The 22,296-nt window shown below is 38.5% G+C and overlaps 1 protein-coding gene across 3 annotated transcripts in view; it reads right to left on the minus strand.

Annotated features, from left to right (window-relative positions):
- Dcaf6 (DDB1 and CUL4 associated factor 6) overlaps positions 1–22,296 on the minus strand; it is a 138,194-nt gene that overhangs the window by 38,663 nt on the left and 77,235 nt on the right. For 2 of the 3 annotated variants that reach the window (XM_045145712.1, XM_004658819.3), the window contains 2 exons: positions 16,947–17,006; positions 875–992 (listed from right to left, as the gene is read on the minus strand). In XM_045145712.1, coding sequence (XP_045001647.1) covers positions 875–992; positions 16,947–17,006 — 178 coding nt within the window. The remainder of the gene's footprint in view (positions 1–874; positions 993–16,946; positions 17,007–22,296) is intronic. The other variant, XM_004658820.3, reaches the window with a different exon arrangement.

A 22,296-nucleotide genomic window follows, 5' to 3' on the forward strand; every position in this document is an offset into this window, starting at 1 on the left:
AATGACCTCCAGATGCATGCACCCCCTTGTGCATCTGGCTTACATGGATCCTAGAGAGTCAAACTGGGATACTCTCCAGCCCACAGTCAAATTATTTTAAAATCAGATATTCAGGTCAAAAGAAATGAATATATTGAACAGGAGGCAGTATAACATTTCATATGCTAACAAAAATGTAAAAAAAGAAGGCCCTTTGAAAATAATTTGGCAATCTATTCTGATCTAGATAAAGTTCATTAATAGAACTATATCTCATGAAAATAATTTTAAAGGTACAAATAATTTTATAAAGAAAAACATTTCATTATAACCTTATTGGAAAAAATGATAAAAATTCACTTCCAATTAAAGAAAAATGGTTAGGTAAATCACAGTGTACCTACTGGGTAGATTAGGAAAATCATATTTAGTTCAAGTAACTAAAGTAAAATATAGTCATGATTAGTAACATGCAAATATTTATTATAAAGTCAAATACACAGAAGAAGATAGTGTATTCAGGATGATTAAAATTATGTTCTAAAATTCAAAACAAAAATCACATATATAGAGAGAGCCAAGACTGCACACTTTTTTACACTAACAATCTGCAAGCACTGTTATTAATGTGTGTTTTTTTCCTATCAGAACAAACATCTGAGGATGAGAAACATTTGAAAAGGTTTTAGAAATGAAAGTTCTCTGGCCCCACTCCAAACCCAATTCTGTAGGTGGGATTTTGAACAAGCTCTCTAAGCAATTCTGAAGCACACTACATTTTGAGACCCAGTACATTACAGTAAAACAAGACATAAGATGGAAAAGTATTGAGAATGTGTATCTACCACAATCTTACAAAATGGCTAAGAATGTCTTTACAAAAATGTCAACTTACCATTCATCAGTAAAGTTCAGTTTTATTGTGCTTGTAGTTGTTCCTTCTGTGCTGTAGTGCAAACTTAAAACTGGTTCACCTGTCCCTGGTTTGGGGCTCAGCTTTTCATTATTGTAATCTGAAAATTGTGTTTAAAACATTTGAAAAAGTCTCTGAAACCAATAAATATACATTTCCTAAAATTAAAAAAAAACAAATAGATTGTCCTTGTTTTATTCATATATATGTGTATATATATATATTGTGCTTGTTGGCTGGTTCTCATTTGAAGTTTGAAACAGTACTATCAAATGCTAGCTTTGTGTACATGACTCCTCTACATCCAGAGGGAAATCAAATATACCAAGAGCCATATTTGGCCATTAAAGAATCAAAGGCTATTAACATGCAATGACATTATAAACTGGCACCCTCAACTAACAAAATGCTCATATGTTCTTTAGCTGTTTGAGCATCAAGAACAGTTAACACTGGCTCCTTTAGAAACACTGACATTTAAGGTGTAAGATTTCTGCAAGAAGTCACTCACCCAAAATGCTGCCACAGTCAAATGTTACTGGATTCTTTCTATTCACTCAAATTCTAATTTCTGATCTTGGGAGGGTCACAGCCTGCACTCTATGGAGGCGGGCTAGTCTTGTGCTTCAATATTCTCTAAAACTCTATTATGATATATTTGGTATACTTCAGCTTTTATTCTTGACTAAAGGAAATTATTTCTTAATTATGGACACTACTTTGATTTTAAGAGTTTAAATGGACTATCCAAGATACATAGCCTTTTAAAAATAGAAAATAAAGCCAGGCATGACATTCATGCCTGTAATCCCAATACTTATGAGGCTAAGAGGCAGGAGGGTCTCCAAGAATTCAAGGTCAGCTTGTGCTACATACAGAGTTCCAGGGTACTCTGGGCTATACAGGAAGACCCTGTCTCAAGATAACAACAACAACAACAACTTATTTTTAGCTGGGCATGGGAGAACATGCCATCAGGAAGCAAAGAGGAGGATCACTGCAAGTCTGAGGGTAGCTTAATGTACACAGTGAGTTTTAAGCCAACCAGGGCTAGTTTTTGAATCTTTTTGTGTTTTTGTTTTTAGTTTTTGAAATCTTATCTCATAAATAAATAAATAAAACTAACAAACTCCACAGAAGCTAATTACAGACTATTCAAACGCTTTATCTATATATCTATCCATATACTCTTGTCCCAGAGTACATAGATATTGAAAGGCAAAATTTAACAGAGTTTTAAATATTTTCATTTTATGATCAGTAACAGTGTGGGAAAACACTACAATACCCAGGGAATACAGAGAAACGTAAGCAATACCTGGCACCTGGGCTAGTTGCCTGCCAAAGAAAACCCTTTTGTGATACAATGTCCTTCCAGTTGCAGGCCTGATTATAGTAACAAGCTACTTTTCTTCAAAAAATCACAATGGATTACAACTTAAGAAAAACAAAACAGAGTTTCTCAGACTTTCCTTTTAAAAAGAGCTGAGGGTAGAACCTGCGGCCTCAGCATGCTAGGCAAGTGCTCTACCACTAAGTTCCACGCCCAGGTTTTTGATATAAATTCTACTTTGTGACGCAATGAAGTGTGTCTTGTCCTCATTTCTCTTGAAGATGTCGGTGCACTTGTTTATAAAGGAATCTATAAACCTCTGGCTCTGGCCTGTATCTGCTGAGAGGTCAAGTAAAAAGATTCAAATTAAAAAAAAAACAAAAAAAACACAAAACACCTCTAACAGATAGAAGGTATTTCCCAAGAGGTGAGGAAGTAAGCTGAAAAAAAACCAGAAGTATCAATTCTTATATCATGTCTTAATTTTAACACATGAAAAATTCCATTTTATAAAGTTCTCATTTGAAAATAAAGGCATGAATTAAAAAGAGATGGTAAAATTATTTCTGTTCTGTTCTGTTTGGTTATGACTATGTCCTTGACGTAAGCAGCTGCTGGAAATAACTTAGTAGCATGTCACAACTGTCAAAGGTTCGGCATGGCATTCAGCATTTCGGAGGTGCTTTACAAAAATGGCACTCTAGCAAAGTAACTGAATGAGCTTTATCTCAGGTAAATTGTCAAGAATCGGTCTCTTAACATCTGTCAACTTTCTGACCATCTCCAAAAAATTCAGTTACTAGTCATACATTTGACATACACAGCTTTCTCTAATTTTTTAGTTACGTTGCTGAGATTTTATGACAAAGTCACCATTACCTTAAAGTTTCTAAATAGCTAAAGGTTGAGATAATCAAGGAAACTGAGAGAAAGAGTTGGGGATTTTTTTTTTTTCATTTTCTTTCACAACACCTTATATTTTATTATTTGTTTTTCCTTTAAGGTAAAGAAGGAATTAGAAAACAAAAACAAGTATGAAGAAAACACAAGATTGGAGTTTTTACCATATATACAGACAAATAAGTTATAAGAAGTTTTGTGAAATTAGAATGCTATATCAGAAAACTCCTTTGGAGAAAAATTAAAGAGAAGATTACATATATTTACATGTTATAAATATGGAAATATAGTAAATAAAAAGCTAATAAAAGATCAGACATGGCAGAAAACATTTCATTTAAGTTTGTACGGTACCCTGCGCCCCCACACAGCCAAGAAGCTTCAATAGCTGCAAGTTCTCCTAAGGAATCCACTAGAAACTTACTCCATCAAATTACTTTATCAAAGTCATATACAGTGGGGTGATATTTATTTAATCCTAAAATGACTGTAGTTGATATTTTCCATCTACATTTTTTTATTATTTGCAAGCAGAGAGAGATACATATAGAAAAGAGACAAGAGAGAGAATGGACATACCAGGGCCTCCAGCCACTGAAAATGAACTCCAGACACATGTGCTCCTTGTGCATCTGACTTACGTGGGTCCTGGGGAATCGAACCTGGGTACTTTGGCTTTGCAGGCAAATGCCTTAACCACTAAGCCATCTCTCCAGCCCTCCATTTACATTCTTGATGAACTCATCATCCTGTGTAGAACTAGCCAATTTACTATATATTGCAATGGACTCTTTAACTGGTTACAAAGGTTCAGAATCCTGAATCTCTTGATTTCCTTGCAGCCTGCACATGAATAAATTATGCCCTGGTAGAAACCTGGTTTCTTCAAACAAAGCACTGAACACATACAATGTTTAGAATAGATTTTCTAACTTCTTCCATTCTACTCTTCCTCATATATTTCTCCTTTGCTCAATTATGTACAATCCATAGAGATGGATTTTCTCAGGAATTTAGATCCTTAGGCTAATACTGAATATAACTCATCATGTCTAAGATATTTTTAATTTCAAATTTCTAAGAAAAAAAATCTACTTTAAAGACCTATAAATTCATCTTTTTAAAATGTTCTACTTTATTTATTGTTTATTTATTTATTTGAGGTGTGGGAGAACGGGCAAGCCAGGGCCTCCAGCCACTGTACTCCAGATGCATGGTACCACCTTGTGCATCTGGCTTAAGTGGGTCCTGGGGAATCAAATCTGTATCCTTTGGCTTTGCAGACAAGTGCCTTAACTGCTAAGCCATCTCTCCAGCCCTCATCTTTTTTTATATTAAGGATATTTATCAGAATTTAAATATTCCCTAGGTTATATTTGTGGCTAGAGGCCCTAGCATGCCCATTCTCTCTCTCTAAATAAATAAGTAAAAATAAAATATAAAAGTTAGGTTAGCAAAAATAACTAAAAGCTGTCTAAATTGCAATGCCTTCCTCATGAGACAAATCAAAGTAGAAACCACTGCAAATTTTTGCCTATTAAAAGTAGATTTTATTTCAAGTCCTTTGGGTTTAGATTTAGAACCTCCCAATAATAATAGTAATAGAAGCTTACTAATCATTACTATATATCAAGATACCAGTATAGGAGATGTATTTTTATAATCTTTGAACAGGTATTGTCTCCACTTTACAGGTGATGATACTGATAAGTTGAATATTTTTCTTATATTGGGTGTTCACTATATATTATAGGAAACAATCTGAACACAAAGAGGAAAGGAGATTGCCTAAATAAGTATTTTCATTAGAAAATATGGACTAACGAATTGTTGTTACTCCTCAGAAATGATGTAAAATTTACACCAATAACATTAATAGCCTAAGCCATCACTTCAACATCAGAGTACTAGAAACCAGCATATTTTCTTTCAGAGCCCTTAGTGATCTAGCACATTTATTTCACTCTTAATCATGTTTGTCTTCTCTAAAACCATTGTAGGAGAACATTCACCTGTTATATGCTCAGCAAATGAACAATGCAATAGAGAAAAAAGTCACTTTTAACCTATTAAAAGGGACAGTTCTTTAGAGATCTATTGTAAATTGCCTATAATCCTAGGATTTGTGAGGTGGAGGCAAGAAAGATCAGAAATTCAAGGCTAGCCTTGGGTATATTGATGAGTTTGAGGCCAATGAGAAACAGTTTCAAAAAAGACCAAATAGCCATGTGTGGTGGTACATACTTTTAATCCCAGCACTCGGGAGGCTGAGATAGGAGGACTGAATTCAAGGCCACCCTGAGACTATGGAGTGAATTCCAGGTCAGCCTGGGCTAGAGTGAGACCCTACCTTGAAAAATAAAAAAAACCTAAATGGAAATAATATAGGCATAGGAATGATAAAAATTCAACTACTTGCAAAATCTTGCACTACCATTTATTTGGCTTATACAGACAAAAAGGCAAGTTTCTTATGTATAATTCTAAACCAATTCAAAATTTTCCATTTTAAAAGATCAGGACATATATATATCTTTCTTGTAGGTTCCATAATACAGGTATCCAGTTGTCGCTCTAATCATTTCTATAAAGGACATATTCTGACAAAGTAGAAAAGCTGCTTCTGGGAATAGTTTCTAACCCAGAATACCTATTCACCATACATGTAAATATAAGGCAAAGTATTTATTTAAAATGGGTGCACTAGGGCTGGAGAGATGGCTTAGCGGTTAAGTGCTTGCCTGTGAAGCCTAAGGACCCCGGTTCGAGGCTCGGTTCCCCAGGTCCCACGTTAGCCAGATGCACTAGGGGGCGCACGCGTCTGGAGTTCGTTTGCAGAGGCTGGAAGCCCTGGAGCGCTCATTCTCTCTCTCTCCCTCTATCTGTCTTTCTCTCTCTGTCTGTCACTCTCAAATAAATAAATAAAAAATTTAAAAAAATGGGTGCACTAGTCCAGATCTGGTTTTATAAATACAACAGTAAATTATCTTATGAAAGCCAAACTCAAACACAGGAAAATTTTAGTACTAATATTTATTAGGAATTTTTTTTTCAAGGTAGGGTTTCACTGTAGCCCAGGCTGGCCTGGAATTCAGTATGGAGTCTCAGGGTGGCTTCGAACTCACAGTGATTCTCCTACCTCTACCTCCCGAGTGCTGGGATTAAAGGCATGCACCATCACGCCAGGTAGGAATTCATTTTATATAATATTTTATACACATAAGAGTTAAATTTTCTATCAAAGTTCAACTCTAGGGCCAGGAAATTATAAAGGAGACATAAAGGGAAGAGAAAGGAAGGGAGGAGGGTACTTAATAGGGTGATATTGTATATATGTAAGTACAATGATTGTTATGGGGAGGTAATACGATGGAGAATGGAATTTCCAAGGAGAAAGTGTGTGTGGGGGGGAGGGAATTAACATGGGATTTTTTTTTTATAATCATGGAAAATGCTAATAAAAATTACAAAAAAACAAAAAAAGAAAAAGCAAAAAAAAAAAAAAAGAAACAAAAAAAAAGTTCAACTCTGGGGCTGGAGAGCTGGAGAGATGGCTTAATGGTTAAGCGCTTGCCTGTGAAGCCTAAGGACACTGGTTCGAGGCTCGATTCCCCAAGACCCATGTTAGCCAGATGCACAAGGTGGCACACATGTCTGGAGTTCATTTGCAGTGGTTGGAAGCCCTGATGCACCCATTTTCTCCCCCCCCCTCTGCTGCTCTCAAAGAAACAAATTTAAAAAAATGCAACTCTGCCAATTATAGCTGTAAGAAGTTTTCTGTAAGAGCATATAAACATATGAATTACATTTAAGCATAGAGTTTGGAAACACATAGATTCAAACTGTGCCTTGTTCCACTTCTCAGAATTTAGAGGTTTGGTTTTTATTTATTTTTACTTATTTATTTGAAAGAGAAAGAAATGGGCAAGGAGAGAGGGAATAGGCATGCCAGGGCCTCCAGCCACTGCACATGAACTGCAGATGCATGTGCCTCTTGTATATCTGATGGCTTACATGGGTCCTGAGGAATCAAACCTGGGTCCTTTGGCTTTGCAGGCAAATGCCTTAACTGCTAAGCCATCTCTGCAGCCCAGTGCTTTATTTATTTATTTATTTTTTGTATTTAGAAATTAGACAACATGGTATTGGCACAAAAACAGGTACAGAAAACAAAACAAAAAAGAAAAAAAACAGGCACATAGATAATGGAATTGAACTGAAGATCTAGGTATAAATTTGAACTATAGCTACCTGATCTTTGACAAAGTGACCAAAAAATGCTCACTGGAGCAAAGACAGCATCTTCAGCAAATGGTGCTGGAGAAACTGGATAGCCCCATGAGAAAGACTGAATTTGAACGCCGTCCTCTCACCTTGCACTAAAATCAACTCCAAATGGATCAAGGACCTCAATATAAGACCTGAAACCCTAAATTGATGAGAAATTAGGGAGAAGACTCCAAGATACAGGCATAGGCAAAAACTTGCTGAATAAGACCCCAATAGTCAACCACTCAACTGAGACCTCATGACAATAAAAAGCTATTGTACAGATAAGCAAACCATCAACAGTCAATAGACAACCTACTGAAAATCTTCACTAGCTATACCTCTGACAAAAGTTTAATATCTAGAATCTACAAAGAACTTAAAAACCTAAACAATAAAAACAATCAAGCACCCAGGGCTGGAGAGATGGCTTACTGGTTCAGGCGCTTGCCTGCAAAGCCTAACGACCCATGTTTGACTCTGCAGATCCCAAGTAAGCCAGTCACACAAAGGTGAGGCAAGTGCAAGGTTGCATATGCCCACTGGGTGGTGCAAGTGCCCGGAGTTCAGTTGCAGTGCCTGAGGCCGTGGTACACCAATTCTCTCCCTCCTTCTGTGTCTTTCTTTCTTGCTCTCCCTAAAATAAAAATTTAAAAAATTACAAATTAAAGAACAGTCAAATACCCCACTCAAAAAATGGGGCAGGATATTGACTCTAGGAGAAACTCCATGATGGCAGAGGAAAATGTGGCATGAGCAAAGGCTAGACAACACCTCCTGGCCAACATCAAGTAGACAACAGCAGTAGAAGAGTGAGCCAAACACTGGCAAGAGGAAGTAGGCTATAACACCCGTAAGCCCGCCTCCAGGAGGCTGCAATTCCCAAACTGCCATCAGTTTGGGACCTAGCATTCAAAACACACAAGTTTGTGGAGGTCATCTGAATCAAATCCCACACCTAGAAAAGCTATTACACAAAAATGCAGTTACTTTTTTTTTTCCAAAAATTTTTTAAATTAACAATTTCCATGATTGTAAAAAAAAAAAAACCCATGGTAATACCCTCCCTCTTCCCCCTTTCCCCTTTGAAACTCCATTCTCCCCATCTCAATCAGTCTCTTTTAATTTAAAAAAAAATTTTTTTTTGGTTTATTTTTATTTATTTATTTGAGAGCAACAGAGAGAAAGAGGCAGAGAGAGAGAGAGAGAGAGAGAGAGAGAGAATGGGCACGCCAGGTCTTCCAGCCACTGCAGACGAATTCCAGATGCGTGTGCCCCCTTGTGCATCTGGCTAACGTGGGTCCTGGGGAATCTAAGCCTTGAACCGGGGTCCTTATGCTTCACAGGCAAGCGCTTAACCGCTAAACCATCTCTCCAGCCCAGTCTCTTTTATTTTGATGTCATGATCTTTTCCTCCCATTATGATGGTCTTACGTAGGTAGTGTCAGGCACTGTGAGGTCATGGATATCCAGGCCATTTTGTGTCTGGGGGAGCACGTAAAAATGCAGTTACTTATGTCAAACTACAACAAAATGGAGTCAGAAGACTATAAAAGGAGGAATGTTTATGAACATATAACTATCATAAAAACTATTCTAAGGGGGCTGGAGAGATGGCTCAGTGGCTAAAGGTACTTGCATGCAAAACCTGACAGCCTGAGTTCAATTCCCCTATGCCCACAACCTTAGGCTTCAAAGGCAAGTGCCTTAACTGCTAAACCAGGTCTCCAGCCCCAGCGTTTATATTTCTAAAGTCTTCATATTATAACTTAGATTTCTTTAAATTCAGAGTAGGAAATGTGTCTGGCAGATGCACAACTGCCTATAAGCCTTTGTTTCTAACTTAATAGCATTACCAACTTCTACTTAATTCTACTTATTTTCATTGTAATGAATTCATGTCAACCTGTAACCGCAACCATGACTAAAAACTCCTATAAAATTATTTTTACACCTTTTCAATAGTTAATACTTTCACAAAAGAAAACGTTCACTTTTTTAAAAAGATAAGGAAATTATTGACCTACATACTTTAAGAGGAGGTATTTATTATTTAGTAATATATAACAAGAATGAATACATGGGGACTCTTCTCTAAGTACAATAAGCATAATACAATTAGATACACACACACACACACACATATACATCGAAAGTCCTCATTAAAACATTATTTATCCAGGCACGCCAACATACAGCTATCATCTCAGTTTGAACCTAGCTCAGAAACAGCACAGGCAACATACTATAGGCTCCTAAAACTATTCAAAGGCAAAGTGTGGTGGCGCACACCTATAATTTCAGCAGTCAGAAGGCTGAGGTTGAAGGATTGCCATGAATTCAAGACCAGCCTGGGCCACAGAGTTTCAAGTCAGCTGGGCTACAGTGAGACCCTGCCTCAAAACAAACAACAAAAAAAGGATAAAAAATAATTAGGAAAAATAATATTGGAAAAAATACTATTCAAAGTAAATATAATGCATGGCAGTACTTTGTCATAATTAACACAGAAGAGCTACCAATTTTTTAATTTTTATTTATTTTCAGGTGAGAGAGCTAGAGATGAGAGAGACAAACACAGAATGGGTGCACCGGGTCTCCCAGTAGCTGCAAACAAACCCCAGGTACATGTGCAAATTTGTGCATCTGGCTTTTTATGTGAATACTGAGGAACTAAATCTAGGTTGTTAGGCTTTGCAGACAAGCACCTTAGCCACTAAGCAATCTATCCAGACCAAGCTATACATTTTTTTTGCCTTTTATTTTTTTGAGGTAGGGTCTCACTCTAATCCAGACTGTTCCTAGAATTCAATCTGTATTCTCAGGGTGGCCTCAAACTCATGGCGCTCCTCCTACCTCTGCCTCCCAAGTGCTGGGATTAAAGGCATGCGCCACCATGCCCGTCAAACTCTATGTTTTTAAGCTAATCTCAGAGAACACTGGAAAGGGCTGGAGAGTTGGCTCAGTGGTTAAAGCATTTGCTTGTAAAGCCTGATGGCCCAAGTTCAATTCCCCAGCACCCACTTAAAGCCAGATGCACAAAGTGGCACATGTATCTGGAGTTTATCTGCAATTCTCTATCTATCTCCCTCTCTCCTTGCAAATAAATAAAATTAGGGGGCTGGAGAGATGGTTTAGCATTTAAGGTGTTTGCATGAAAAGCCTAAGGACCCAGGTTCGATTCTCTAGGTCCCACGTAAGCCAGATGCACATGGTGACACATGCGTCGAGTTTGCCTGCAGCGGCTAGAGGGCCTGGTGTACCCATTCTCTCTCTGCCTCCCCCTCTGTCTCTAACAAATAAATAAATGAAAATAAAATATTTTAAAAAATTATGGCTGGAAAGAGGGCTTAACAGGGTATTTGCCTGCAAAGCCTAATGACCCAGGTTTGATTCCCCAGTATTCACATAAGCCGGATGCACAAAGTGAAGCAGGCATCTGGAGTTCACTTGCAGTGCTGGATGCCCTGATGCACCCATTCTTCCCCCCCCCTTTCTTTTCTGTACCACCATGCACAGCCTTTTTATTCTTTTTTTTAAAATTTTTGTTTATTTATTTGAGAGCAACAGACAGAGAGAGAAAGAGACAGAGAGAGAGAAAGAGAAAGAATGGGCACACCAGGGCCTCCAGCCACTGTAAATGAACTCCAGATGTGTACGTCCCCTTGTGCATCTGGCTAACGTGGGTCCTGGGGAATCAAGCCTCAAACCAGGGTCCTTAGGCTTCACAGGCAAGTGCTTAACCACTAAGACATCTCTCCAGCCCTGTCTTTATTCTTTTATTGTCAAGCTCAAGATGTTCCTCAGTCCTTTGCATCTGACATCATTGTTCTACATTCCTGACCAGCCCTCCTTGAGGTTTTTTTTCTTTTTCTCCTAGCTTTAGGTCATTGTTCTTTCTGTACCATTTCCTTTTCTGATCATTCTTTCTCAGCCTCTTTAGCTAAATCCTTTGCTCTGCTTGTTCCTTACAGCACTGGTTCTCTTCACTTTGTCCACTTTTCCCAGGCAATCTCATCCACTTCTCCTTGTTCACTTATCTAAAAGTAGATGACTCACTCTGCTTCAGACTTCTGATGATTTCCAGAATTACACAGCCATCCAGTTGTTGAGATTTCTCCACTTGATTATCCAAAGGCACTATGCTATGGTTTGAATATGCTTTGTCTCATTTAGCTCCTCAATGCTGTGGTGCTGGGAGGTGGGACTTAAGTGGAAGGTGTTTGGATCATATAAGAGCCCTCATGAGTGGGTTTGTGTTGCAGAAGAGATTTCTTCTCAGATGATTGGATGAGCTACTCATATAGAGCAGAGGGTTACAAACCAAATCTGGTTTTCTCTCATTTCCTGTCTTGCCATGTGTCTTCTACATGCTTCTGCTTGACCTTCCCCTTTTCTGCCATGTGTGGAGCAGCCCAAAAACCTTACCTAGAAGCCACGGGTGTGCCTCCAGAGCTGTGAGCCAAAACAGACCCCTTTCTTTATAAATTATCCCTGGGCTCAGAAATTCTTTTCTTTTTAATATACAAAAAAGGTATGACCATATTTGGCAGACTTGAAGCAAGAAAAAAAGTTTGGGTACTCCAAAACAAACACCTGGGCTGGGGAGATGGCTAAGCAGTTAAAGGAACTTGCTTACAAAGCCTGCTGGCCCAGGCTCAATTCCCATGTACCCATGTAAAGTCAGATATACAAAGTGGCACATGCATCTGGAGTTCCTCTGCACTGCCAAGAGGCCCCGAAGCAGCCATTCTTTCCCTCTCTCCCTCTCTCTTTTCTCCCAAGTAAATAAATAATTTTTAAAATGAAACACACATCTGAAATCCAAACTTTTGATAAGGTTATAAAGAGATTTCCAGCAGTGGATATCAACCTTGTAAGCCTGTGGCAATTTGGATGCTAGTGTAGGATGTTGACATCCAAATTGCCACACATTTGCTAGGTTGATCGGCCTATGTAAGGAGGCAAAAGAGAGGCAGTGCCTCTCACAGGTGCAGGTCTGGGATGGCACTGTGGCACTGAGACAGGTCCATGAGGAGTCCTCTTAAAGGTAAATGGTTTGATCTTCCCAAAGAGTGCCCTTTTACATAAGGTGCAGATGAGGCTATCCTGCACACCCTCACCTTCCACGATGGCACAACTACTGGCTGCTGGCAGGTCACAGTTCCTACTGGCAGTGCCCATCACCACTGGGTAGTGGTTCTTCTTTCAAAGTAGCAGGTCAAGATGGTAAGTAGGACAGCAGTACAGGGCCGTGCAGAGATGCCCACTGTCAGCCAGAAATCTGCCTTTGCAAATGGTGACTCTATCATGGAACTGCCACCAGAGTAAATCTTTGGTTCTCATCATCTGTACGTAGTCTGCTAGAAGCCATCCACACAGCGGCTAATCAAGTGAGGTAGTCAGAGACTAAGCAGAGTGGACAAATGGCCACGCAATCCCACAGGAAGTGGAAGTCACATGTGAGCAAAGCAGAGGGGAGACCTAAGCCCTCACTGGCTGGGCAGAAGCCTGTTTCATTACTTGCCTGCCCAAATTGCCCCTCAGGTATTCATCAACAGCAACAGGAAATAGACAGACATAGTTCAAACCCAACATTTAAAGAATATTTCACATGCCTTCTTTATCTCTCTCTTTTTCTTTCTTTCTTTCTTTTTTTGCTTCTTCATGGTAGGGTCTCGCTTTAGCCCAGTCTGACCTGGAATTAACTATATAGTCTCAGGGTGGCCTCCAACTCGTGGCAATCTTCCTACCTATGCCTCCTCAGTGCTGGGATTAAAGGCATGTGCTACCATGCCCGGCCCCCTCTCTCTTAATTTTATTTATTTATTTAATTTATTTTCCGAGGTAAGGCCTCGCTTTCTAGCCCAGGCTGACCTATTCACTATGAAGTCTCAGGGTGGCCTTGAACTCACAGCAATCCTCCTACCTATGCCTTCGAGTGTGGGATTAAAGATGTGCACCACCATGCTTGGTTCTTTTAATTAATTAATTAATTAATTAATTTTTTTGAGGTAAGGTCTCACTCTAGCTCAGGCTGACCTGGAATTCACTATGGAGTCCCAGGGTGGCCTTGAACACATGGTAATCCTTTTACCTCTACTTCCCGAGTGCTGGGATTAAAGGTGTGCACCACCACACCTGGCCTTTTAATTTTTTTAAAAAAGATTTATTTATTTTTTAAAAAAGATTTATTTTAATTTATTTATTAGAGACAGACAGACAGATTGGGGGGGATAGACAAAGAGAGAGAAAGAATGGGTGCATCAGGGCCTCTAGCCACTGTAAACGAACTCTAGACACATGTGCCACCATGTGCACCTGGCTTCCATGGGACCTAGAGAATAAAACCTGGGTCCTTGGGCTTTGCAGGCATGTGCCTTAACTGCTAAGCCATCTCTCCAGCCTACTTTTAAAGTATTTTATTTGTTTGCAAGCAGCAAGAGATAGAGAAAAGACAGACAGAAAGAATGTGTGTACCAGGGCCTCCAGCCGCTGCAAATGAACTCCAGATGCATACCCCACTGTGCATCTGGCTTTACATGAGTACTAGGGAATTGAACCTAGGTCATTTGCCTTGCAGGCATGTGCCTTAACTGCTGAGCCATCTCTCCAGCCTGCCTCTTTTCTCTTAAAACCTGTCATTCCTCCTGGAGGCTTTGGCTAAAGGTTTCTTATAACTGTGAAGATACCTAAGCAGCATTCCTTCATTCATTTCTACCTAACCAGTTTCTAAATCCCCTTATAACTATTACTGTTGCTATTATTGTACAGTGCTGAGGATTGAACCCATGCTAGGTAAGATACTCTACCACTGAGCTACATAATCCCAGTCCAAGTCCCATTCATTCTACTCAAATATTTTTAAGTTTTCCTCATTTTCACCACAACTGACTTAGGTAGGATCCCTCACTATCTCTTTCCTGAACTATATAACACTGCTAGTAGAGTGTAGACTGTGACTTAAGTGGCTAGGAGGCCAGGTATGACATTATTGAATTGGGTCAGGAGAAACAGACTGATGGTAGGAAATCTCTCTTAGCTATTATAGTAAAAGTTACATCCAGGTAACATGTATTATTATAGGTAAACCTATAATGTGAAGTTTTAAAGTTATTTCCAATTATTTTTAGGACATCTCTGTTCAGAGATCTTATCACAAAACTACATTACAGGGCTGGAGAGATGGCTCAGCAGTTAAGTGCTTGCCTGTGAAGCCTGAGGACCCCAGTTCAAGGCTCAATTCCCTGGGACCTACATTAGCCAGAAGCACAAGGGGACACACGCAACTGGAGTTCATTTGCAGTGGCTGGAGGCCCTGGTATGCCCATTCTCTCTCTATATATCTGCCTCTTCCTCTGTCTGTTGCTCTCAGATAAATAAATAAAAATGATAAACAACAACAACAAAAAACTACATTACCATTACAATGGTCTGTGACTATGTAGCTTTCTGCCAAACAAATTTGATATTGGATTTTGTACAGCAGCTCTAGTTATGTGATTAAACGGAAAATCATACTTTCCATTGTCCACAAAAACAAAAGTCCTCTTAATTTCTATCTCCAGACTAGTCAACCCTAGCAAATAGCCTCACCAATCACTGTATACTGAAGCCAAAAATCTTAAAGAGTTAAACTTTATGCTTCTCTTTTTCATACCCCATAGTATATTAAGTTACCAACTTAAACGATATAATATTTAATATAATTCTATAGAAACAATTCTGTGTGATTAAACAGAACATGATTCTGGCTATAGGCTCATATGATATTATAGTTGCATTCCACTTTAGGTAAGGATTTAGTTAATACCTCTACAATCAATGTATAAAGATAAAACATGCTTAATTTTATAGTTCTCAAGTTCATTTACTAAACTCACAGCAATTCTCATCTCAGCTTCCCAAGTGCTGGGATTACAAAACATGTGTTAACACTCCTTCCTTCTTTCCTTTTCTTTCTGGAATAGATAGAGCCTATCACAAGCACACATCATTCCAGACTATCAAGAACTACTTTCAGCAGGGCGTGGTGATGCATGCCTTTAATCTCAGCACTCAGGAAGCAGAGGTAGGTGGGTCGCAGTGAGTTAAGGCCACCCTGAGAATACATAGTGAATTTCAGGTCAGCCTGAGCTAAAGTGAGAAGGGTCTTGGAGGGGGGAGGGGAAGGACTACTTTTAATCATAGATAGGCAAGAAGGTTTCCAATTTGTTTGAAAATTAGCTTCTGAGTATTTCTCTAAAGAGGCAGATCTACTTCACATCAGCTAACCAAATCTAACAGGTTTTGAGCTACTTTAAAAAAGTAGAAGAGATGACTTAGTGGTTAAGGCACTTGCCTGCAAAGCCAAAGGACCCAAGTTTGATTCCCCAGGACCCACATAAACCAGATGCACAAGGTAGCATATGTATCTGGGATTCATTTCCAGTAGTAAGAAGCCCTGGTGTGCCCATTTTCGCTTTCTATGTCTGCCTCTTTCCTCTCACTATCTCTCTCTCAAAAAAAGAAAGAAATATTTTTAAAATCTACTTAGTGCCAACCTACCTTTTTAAACACAGAAGTGGAATTTAAGTTCTTCCTGATGGCTTAATATTACCAAAATTATTCTTTATGGCTTTACTAAAATTATTTATCATACTGCTTCATAGAATAGTCAGAAATCTTCTGAGGATTCTGAATTGAGACAGTATGCCTTTTGCCCTAACTCTAAATAAACTATGGTAGTTTCTTTTTCTTTCTTTTTTTTTTCCAGGTAAGGTTTCACACCAGCCCAGGCTGACCTGGAACTCACTATGTGGTCTCAGGATGGCCTCAAACTCACAGCTATCCTCCCACCTCTACCTCCCAAGTGCTGGGATTAAAGGCATGTGCCACCATGGTGGGCTAGTTTCTTATCATCTTCAGAAAGTGAAAGTAGAAGCTGTTTTCCCTACTGACTAGTTGGTGAGTTTATCTCTGGGTCCTTAAGTATATTGCTCATAGTTAGAGTTGCCAGAGGTGTAAGTGGTGGCAACATGCCTGTAATCCTAGCACTGGAGAGGCTCAGGCAGGGAGATTGGAAGTTCAAGGCCAGCCTGTGACTTATAAATATTTAGTTTTGAAAAGCTATTTGTAGTTTCAACACTAGGTAAGTTTGACCCAAAGCTAAGTGTCAGTACCATGGCAAGCTAATACTACTGTAATATAACTATGTGCAAGTAACTGCTCAATGAGCCATGAGGCAATACACTAGCCTTATACTCAAGAGTTCTATACAATTTTATGACATACACCAAGAAAATAGTTTATATTTACTACAAACTGTTATTGGGAGATTTCAAAATTAGCATAAAAGGCCAAGGGTAGAAATTAGCTTAAACAGAACATAATTTGTATAGGACAAGAAGCCCCTTTAAGCACAATACCACCTAGGAAAATTTAGTCCACAAAATACTGGCTGTCAGACCATAATGCAAATGAAATGCTATGAGAAAGTGAGGAAGAGTTTTGCTTATGCACTGTAACAAAACTATGGAAGGATGGGCATAGCACATCTCCTGTTGCACGCACCCTGTTGCTCATCAAGTGACATGGATCCGAGCTGTTTGTTAACCACAGAAGAAGGAGAATCTGAAACAAAAATGAGATTTCAACTTAAAAATAAGCAGCAGAAAACTGCACAGTAATGCATGATAATCTCTAAGCTTAAGAAACAAATGTCTACAGGTGGGGAATAGAAGTAAGTACTGTGGTATGTCTTCTAAGCAGTGAGTCAAGCAGGGCCATGTGCTTAAGTTATTCAAGGCAAGCATTTAGCAACTTGAGAATGAGTGGAAAAAATTTTCACTTCCATGCACATACCTTTTATCAAATTCATTTAGCACAGACACAAGGTGCAAAACAGATAAATTACAAATGGGGCATCTCCACTAAACAGAAGATACCTTGCCCTTTTTAAACTCCCTCACCAGCTCTTAAGATGGCTTTCATCTTGCTTTGGGGGATGCAAAGCATGAAATGAGATGTTTTCTAACTTTGTGGGATGCTGGTTGTCATACCATGAGCTAAACAAGGAGTTAAGATGGTCAGGGGGAGAAAAAAGGTTTATAGGGAAAATATTCAATGAAGTAATTACCTTTAAAAATCTATAGTATATTGTGCATAATAAAACTATACTCTGAAAGCTTCGGTTTCTTTACAGAGGTACCAGGTAGAAAAATGAGACAAGAAGAAAACGTAATGATCAGGATTCACTTTCCATTTGGGCTTTAAATAGAACAGTTTTTTATTTTGTTTACACTGGGCTTTTTTTGTTTGTTTTTTCTAGGTAGGGTCTCACTCTAGCCCAGGCTGACCTATAATTCACTATGAAGTCTCAGGGTGGCCTTGAACTCAAGGTGATGCTCCTACCTCTGCCTTCCGAGTGCTGGGATTAAATGCCTGGATATATACTGGGCTTTTAATGAAATTTTTTTAGGTAGGGTCTCACTCTGGCCCAGGCTGACCTGTAATTCACTATATAGTCTCAGGGTGGCCTTGAACTCATGGCGATCTTCCTACCTCTGCCTCCTGAGTGCTGGTTTTATTATTATTTTTTCTGAGGTAAGGTTTCACTCTAGCTCAGGCTAACCTGGAATTCACTATGTAGTATCAGGGAGGCCTAGAACTTGTGGTGATCCTCCTACCTCTGCCTCCCAAGTGCTGGGACTAAAGGGGTGCACCACCACGCCCAGCTGATGACCTGAGTTTTATTCCCTAGTACCCACTTAAAGACAGATGGACAAAGTGGTGCAGGTATCTGGAGTTCGTATGCAGTGGTGAGAGGCCCTAGCATGCCAACAGTCACTCTTTGCCTGCCTCTGTCTGTCTGGCTATCTCTCTTAAAGAAAAAAAAAAAAAAAAAAAGAATAAAAATATGTTTTGAAAGATCTCTTGTCTGGCACTAGTAAGTCTTGATTCTGATAATTAGCAACATTTTTAGGCCTAAGCTTCTTTCTTCTTGACCAGCTTATGGATGCTAATAGCCTATTCAATGTCCTGGGAAATGTAGGTTAAACATCTGTTGTCCAAAAACCTGGAGTGTACCACAAATCCAAAACATTTTGCAAGTTAATATGACAAGGCATAAATTCTATAGCTGACCTATTATGATAGTTTGCAATCTGTCACAGATAATGTATATCTCTAAGAGATTGTTGTTTCTTACAACTCTTAAAGGCTAATATGTATGAAAATTCCCTCTTGGTCATTATACTTCTTTATAATTAGGAGCATATAATTATTTTTAGAAGGGTTAGTTTTGTATAACAAACATATTAAATGACACATTTTTATATAAATAAGATGTTTATAACTCCCTATGTTCTAGAAATGCTTCCTAATATTAACACAAAAGCCATCAGAATGGCAAATATAAAAAAAATGTAATTATAAGTTTGTAAATTTAGGAAGCATCATTTCAAAATAAAAACTTGATTACATGGTCCACATTTATATACACATACATACAGACAGACAGAAAGTAAGTTAGTTAGTTTTGTTCTTTCAAGATAGAGTCTCACTGTAGCTCAGGATGACCTGGAACTCATTCTGTAGTTCCATACTGGCCTCAAATTCATGGCACTCCTCCTACCTCTGCCTCCCCCAAGTGCTAGGATTAAAGGCATATGCCACCAAGTCTGGCTGGTTCACTATTAAATACATTATGGTTGGTCAACTTGAAGCATTTAGAATCATATTATTTCTAAAGCAGAGATAAATTTAGGTAAAAATTCATTCAATCCTTAAGCTCACTATGCATTATGATCAATCACTGTATACTTCACAGTTTGGTATTAAGAAAATACTTTAGAGCCTTAACACCAAGGTTTCATCAACTATATAAAAACAGAAGATTGTAGTCTAGCATATAATGAGGATTTTTTAGCCATACTTTCTGGGCTTGAATGTTTCTCCACTCAAAATTATCATAACCCTGGGCAAGTTATTTAACTTGTCCAAGTCTCACTTTCTATGACTATAAAATAGGAATAACATTAATCATTATCATGTCATATCATATCATACCATATATTGTCATATACTATTCTGAACATTGAGACACTGTTCAAACTAGTTAGACAGCACCCAGGAAAAGCCAATTCATGTTACTACTACTTTTCTGGTTTTCAAAGAGATGGTATTGAATGAAAAGGAATAGCACAAAAATGTTCTAAAAACTGTGAAGCATATGACCATTTAATTATCATTTCAAATTCTAAGAGATTAACCAGGGGCTAGTGAGATGATTTAGCAGTTAAGGCATTATTTGCCTGTGAAGCCAAAGGGCCCAGGTTTGATTCCCCAGGACTCACATAAGCCAGATGCACAAGGTGGCGCATGCATCTGGAGTTTGCAATGGCTAGAGGCCCTGACGTGCCCATTCTCTCTCTCTTTCACACACACAAACACACATATACATGTGCGCATACACACAAACACACACAATAAAATTTCTTTAAAAAGGTATGAGGAGCAAGAGATCAACCAATGTTTTCCTTAGAAGTCTGGTAGCCAACACTATTAACAAGTGCTTGCAAAATTAGGCTAATATTAAGTGTGACTTATTAACTACTTATACTGCAAACACTAAAATATGGATCAATGACATCCATTTGAGAAGTGCTGCCAAGAAACAGCCTTCTACCTTGGACTTGTTGGGAAGCTCATGTATGAAGAGCCTGCTTGCACAGGACTGGTTAAGTACTGATTTTTTCCAATATGGCTCAGTTTTGAAAAGCCCTTTTTCAAAAATAATCACAAATGTTTTATACCCTTTTGGGGTATAAAAGTTACTGGTTTTTTTTTTTTTTTTTTTTTTTTCCAATTGGCAAAACCGTGCCATAAAGAGAAAAAACAGTTCCTACCTGACCTTCTCTAGGCTGGCTCCATGCTCCAGTGGGGCTCTGTGGTGGTTGGGCCAGTACCAGCAGAATCCACAGGGTGCTGTCACTCTGAGCAGGAGCCAGCAGCCCATGACTTCAGGAGACCTGAAATGGAAAGAAGATCAGGGCTTTAAATCAGCCATATTATGAATGGGTCTGCCATAGCTGTTCAGGGCAGTCATCAGATACATGTATTTATTTGCAAGCAGAGAGAGAGAAAGTAAGACTGAGTATGGGTGTGGCAGTGCCTCTTGCCACTACTAATAAACTCCAGATACACCACTCTGTGCAACTGGCTTTAAAAGGGTACTGGGAATTGAACCCAGGCTGGCAGGCTTTATAAGTAAGCACCTTTAACCACTGAGCCATCTCCCTAACCCTCATCTGATAAATGTATATACAGTTCATTCAAAATCTTCAATGTTACCAACTTTAAATGTCCTTGATAAAATTATACTTTGAAGTAGTAAGTGAAAGACACTACAAATGATACTCTCTTAAAAATACTATAAACTGCCTATATGATATTGCCTACTCAATCCTCACACAGGCTATATTTTCTAAATAAATACACGGGACACTGAGATACAATAGTCAAATAACCTGTCTAAGGTCATCTAGAACAAAGGACAAGAATTCAGCCAGTCTACTACCTAGGCAATGATATAAAGGGAACAAAAACACTAACTTTTTGTGATTCAACACACATATACACACAAATATTGAGCTGGCTATAGTGATGCATGCCTGTAATCTCAGCACTCAAAAAGTTGAGACAGAAGAGCCAAAAGTTCAAGGCCAGCCTGGGTTATATATAGCAAGACCCTGTTGCAGGCAAGCAGGCAGGCAAAGCAGGAGAGAGGGAAGAAAGGAAGGAGGAAAGGGAGGGGAGGGAAGGGAAAGGAAAGAGAGAGAAATAGGAAGAAGAGAGGAAAGGAGGAAGGAAGCCAAAAAAAAAAAAAAAAAAAAGGCTGGTGTGGTGGTGAAGCCTGTAATCCTAACACTCACAAGGATGAAGCAATTAGATCACAATTTTAAGGCTAGACTAGGGTGCATAGTGAGATTCTGTCTGAAAAACACCTCCAACCAAAAAAAGAAAAAGAAAAAAGATCACTGAATGATTTTTAATAAATTTCCTAAGAGCTTAAAAAAATGAGTTATACTATATTCCCTAAATGATTTATGGTATCTTTCCAAACAAATAGAAAAAGATAGTAAAAAAAATGTTTTTAAGTACTGTAATCCTTTTTGAAAAATTGTATTTGGGGGAATTAATTAAAAAGGGTTATCATTAAGAGTTGTTTTTCAAATTAAACTTCAGAGCCTTGGATTAGCACGACGGACAAGTGGGTGGGTTCTCACTTCTTATTTTTCTTCACAGCTAAATCACAACAGTGTTATTTTACACTGCCTTGCCCCTACCAACTCAGTGATGCTGGGAACCAAACAAAAAGATATCTCTAACACCAGACAAGCACTCAACCACTGAGCTGTACTCTGAGCCCACTTACACATATTATAAATCAAAACTTCCACATAAGACTAATGAGTTCATCACTGAAGGGAAAGATGAAAGGAAACCACTGCTTAAAAATCTTCTAACATCTCTTATTTGTTTTCTTGTGTCTCTGGGGATCAAACCTAGGATCTCAGGCATACAAAGCAAGTATTACCACTGAGCTACATCCTTAGCCTTAGCATTTCTTTTATATGCTTTATCTTAAGCAGTAATTTCAAAGTAAAGTTGATACTAATTGTGCTCCAGAATAATGCCAAAAAATATTGACAACTAAACATAATATTCTATCTATGCTTATCACTAATTAGTATTAGGCTCCTTCCTTCTGATTCCATTACAATTGTAGAGTATTATTTCTGCAAAGTGACTTAACTACACTTTTGGATAAAATTTAATTAGTGTTGATTCATTCCACATTTGGCTTTTTACTAAAGATTCCTATATCCTATATTTTGAAAAGGGAACAAAATGTTTGCCA

The sequence above is a fragment of the Jaculus jaculus genome, chromosome 1 (assembly GCF_020740685.1).
Source record: "Jaculus jaculus isolate mJacJac1 chromosome 1, mJacJac1.mat.Y.cur, whole genome shotgun sequence".
Taxonomy (NCBI): Eukaryota; Metazoa; Chordata; class Mammalia; order Rodentia; family Dipodidae; genus Jaculus; species Jaculus jaculus.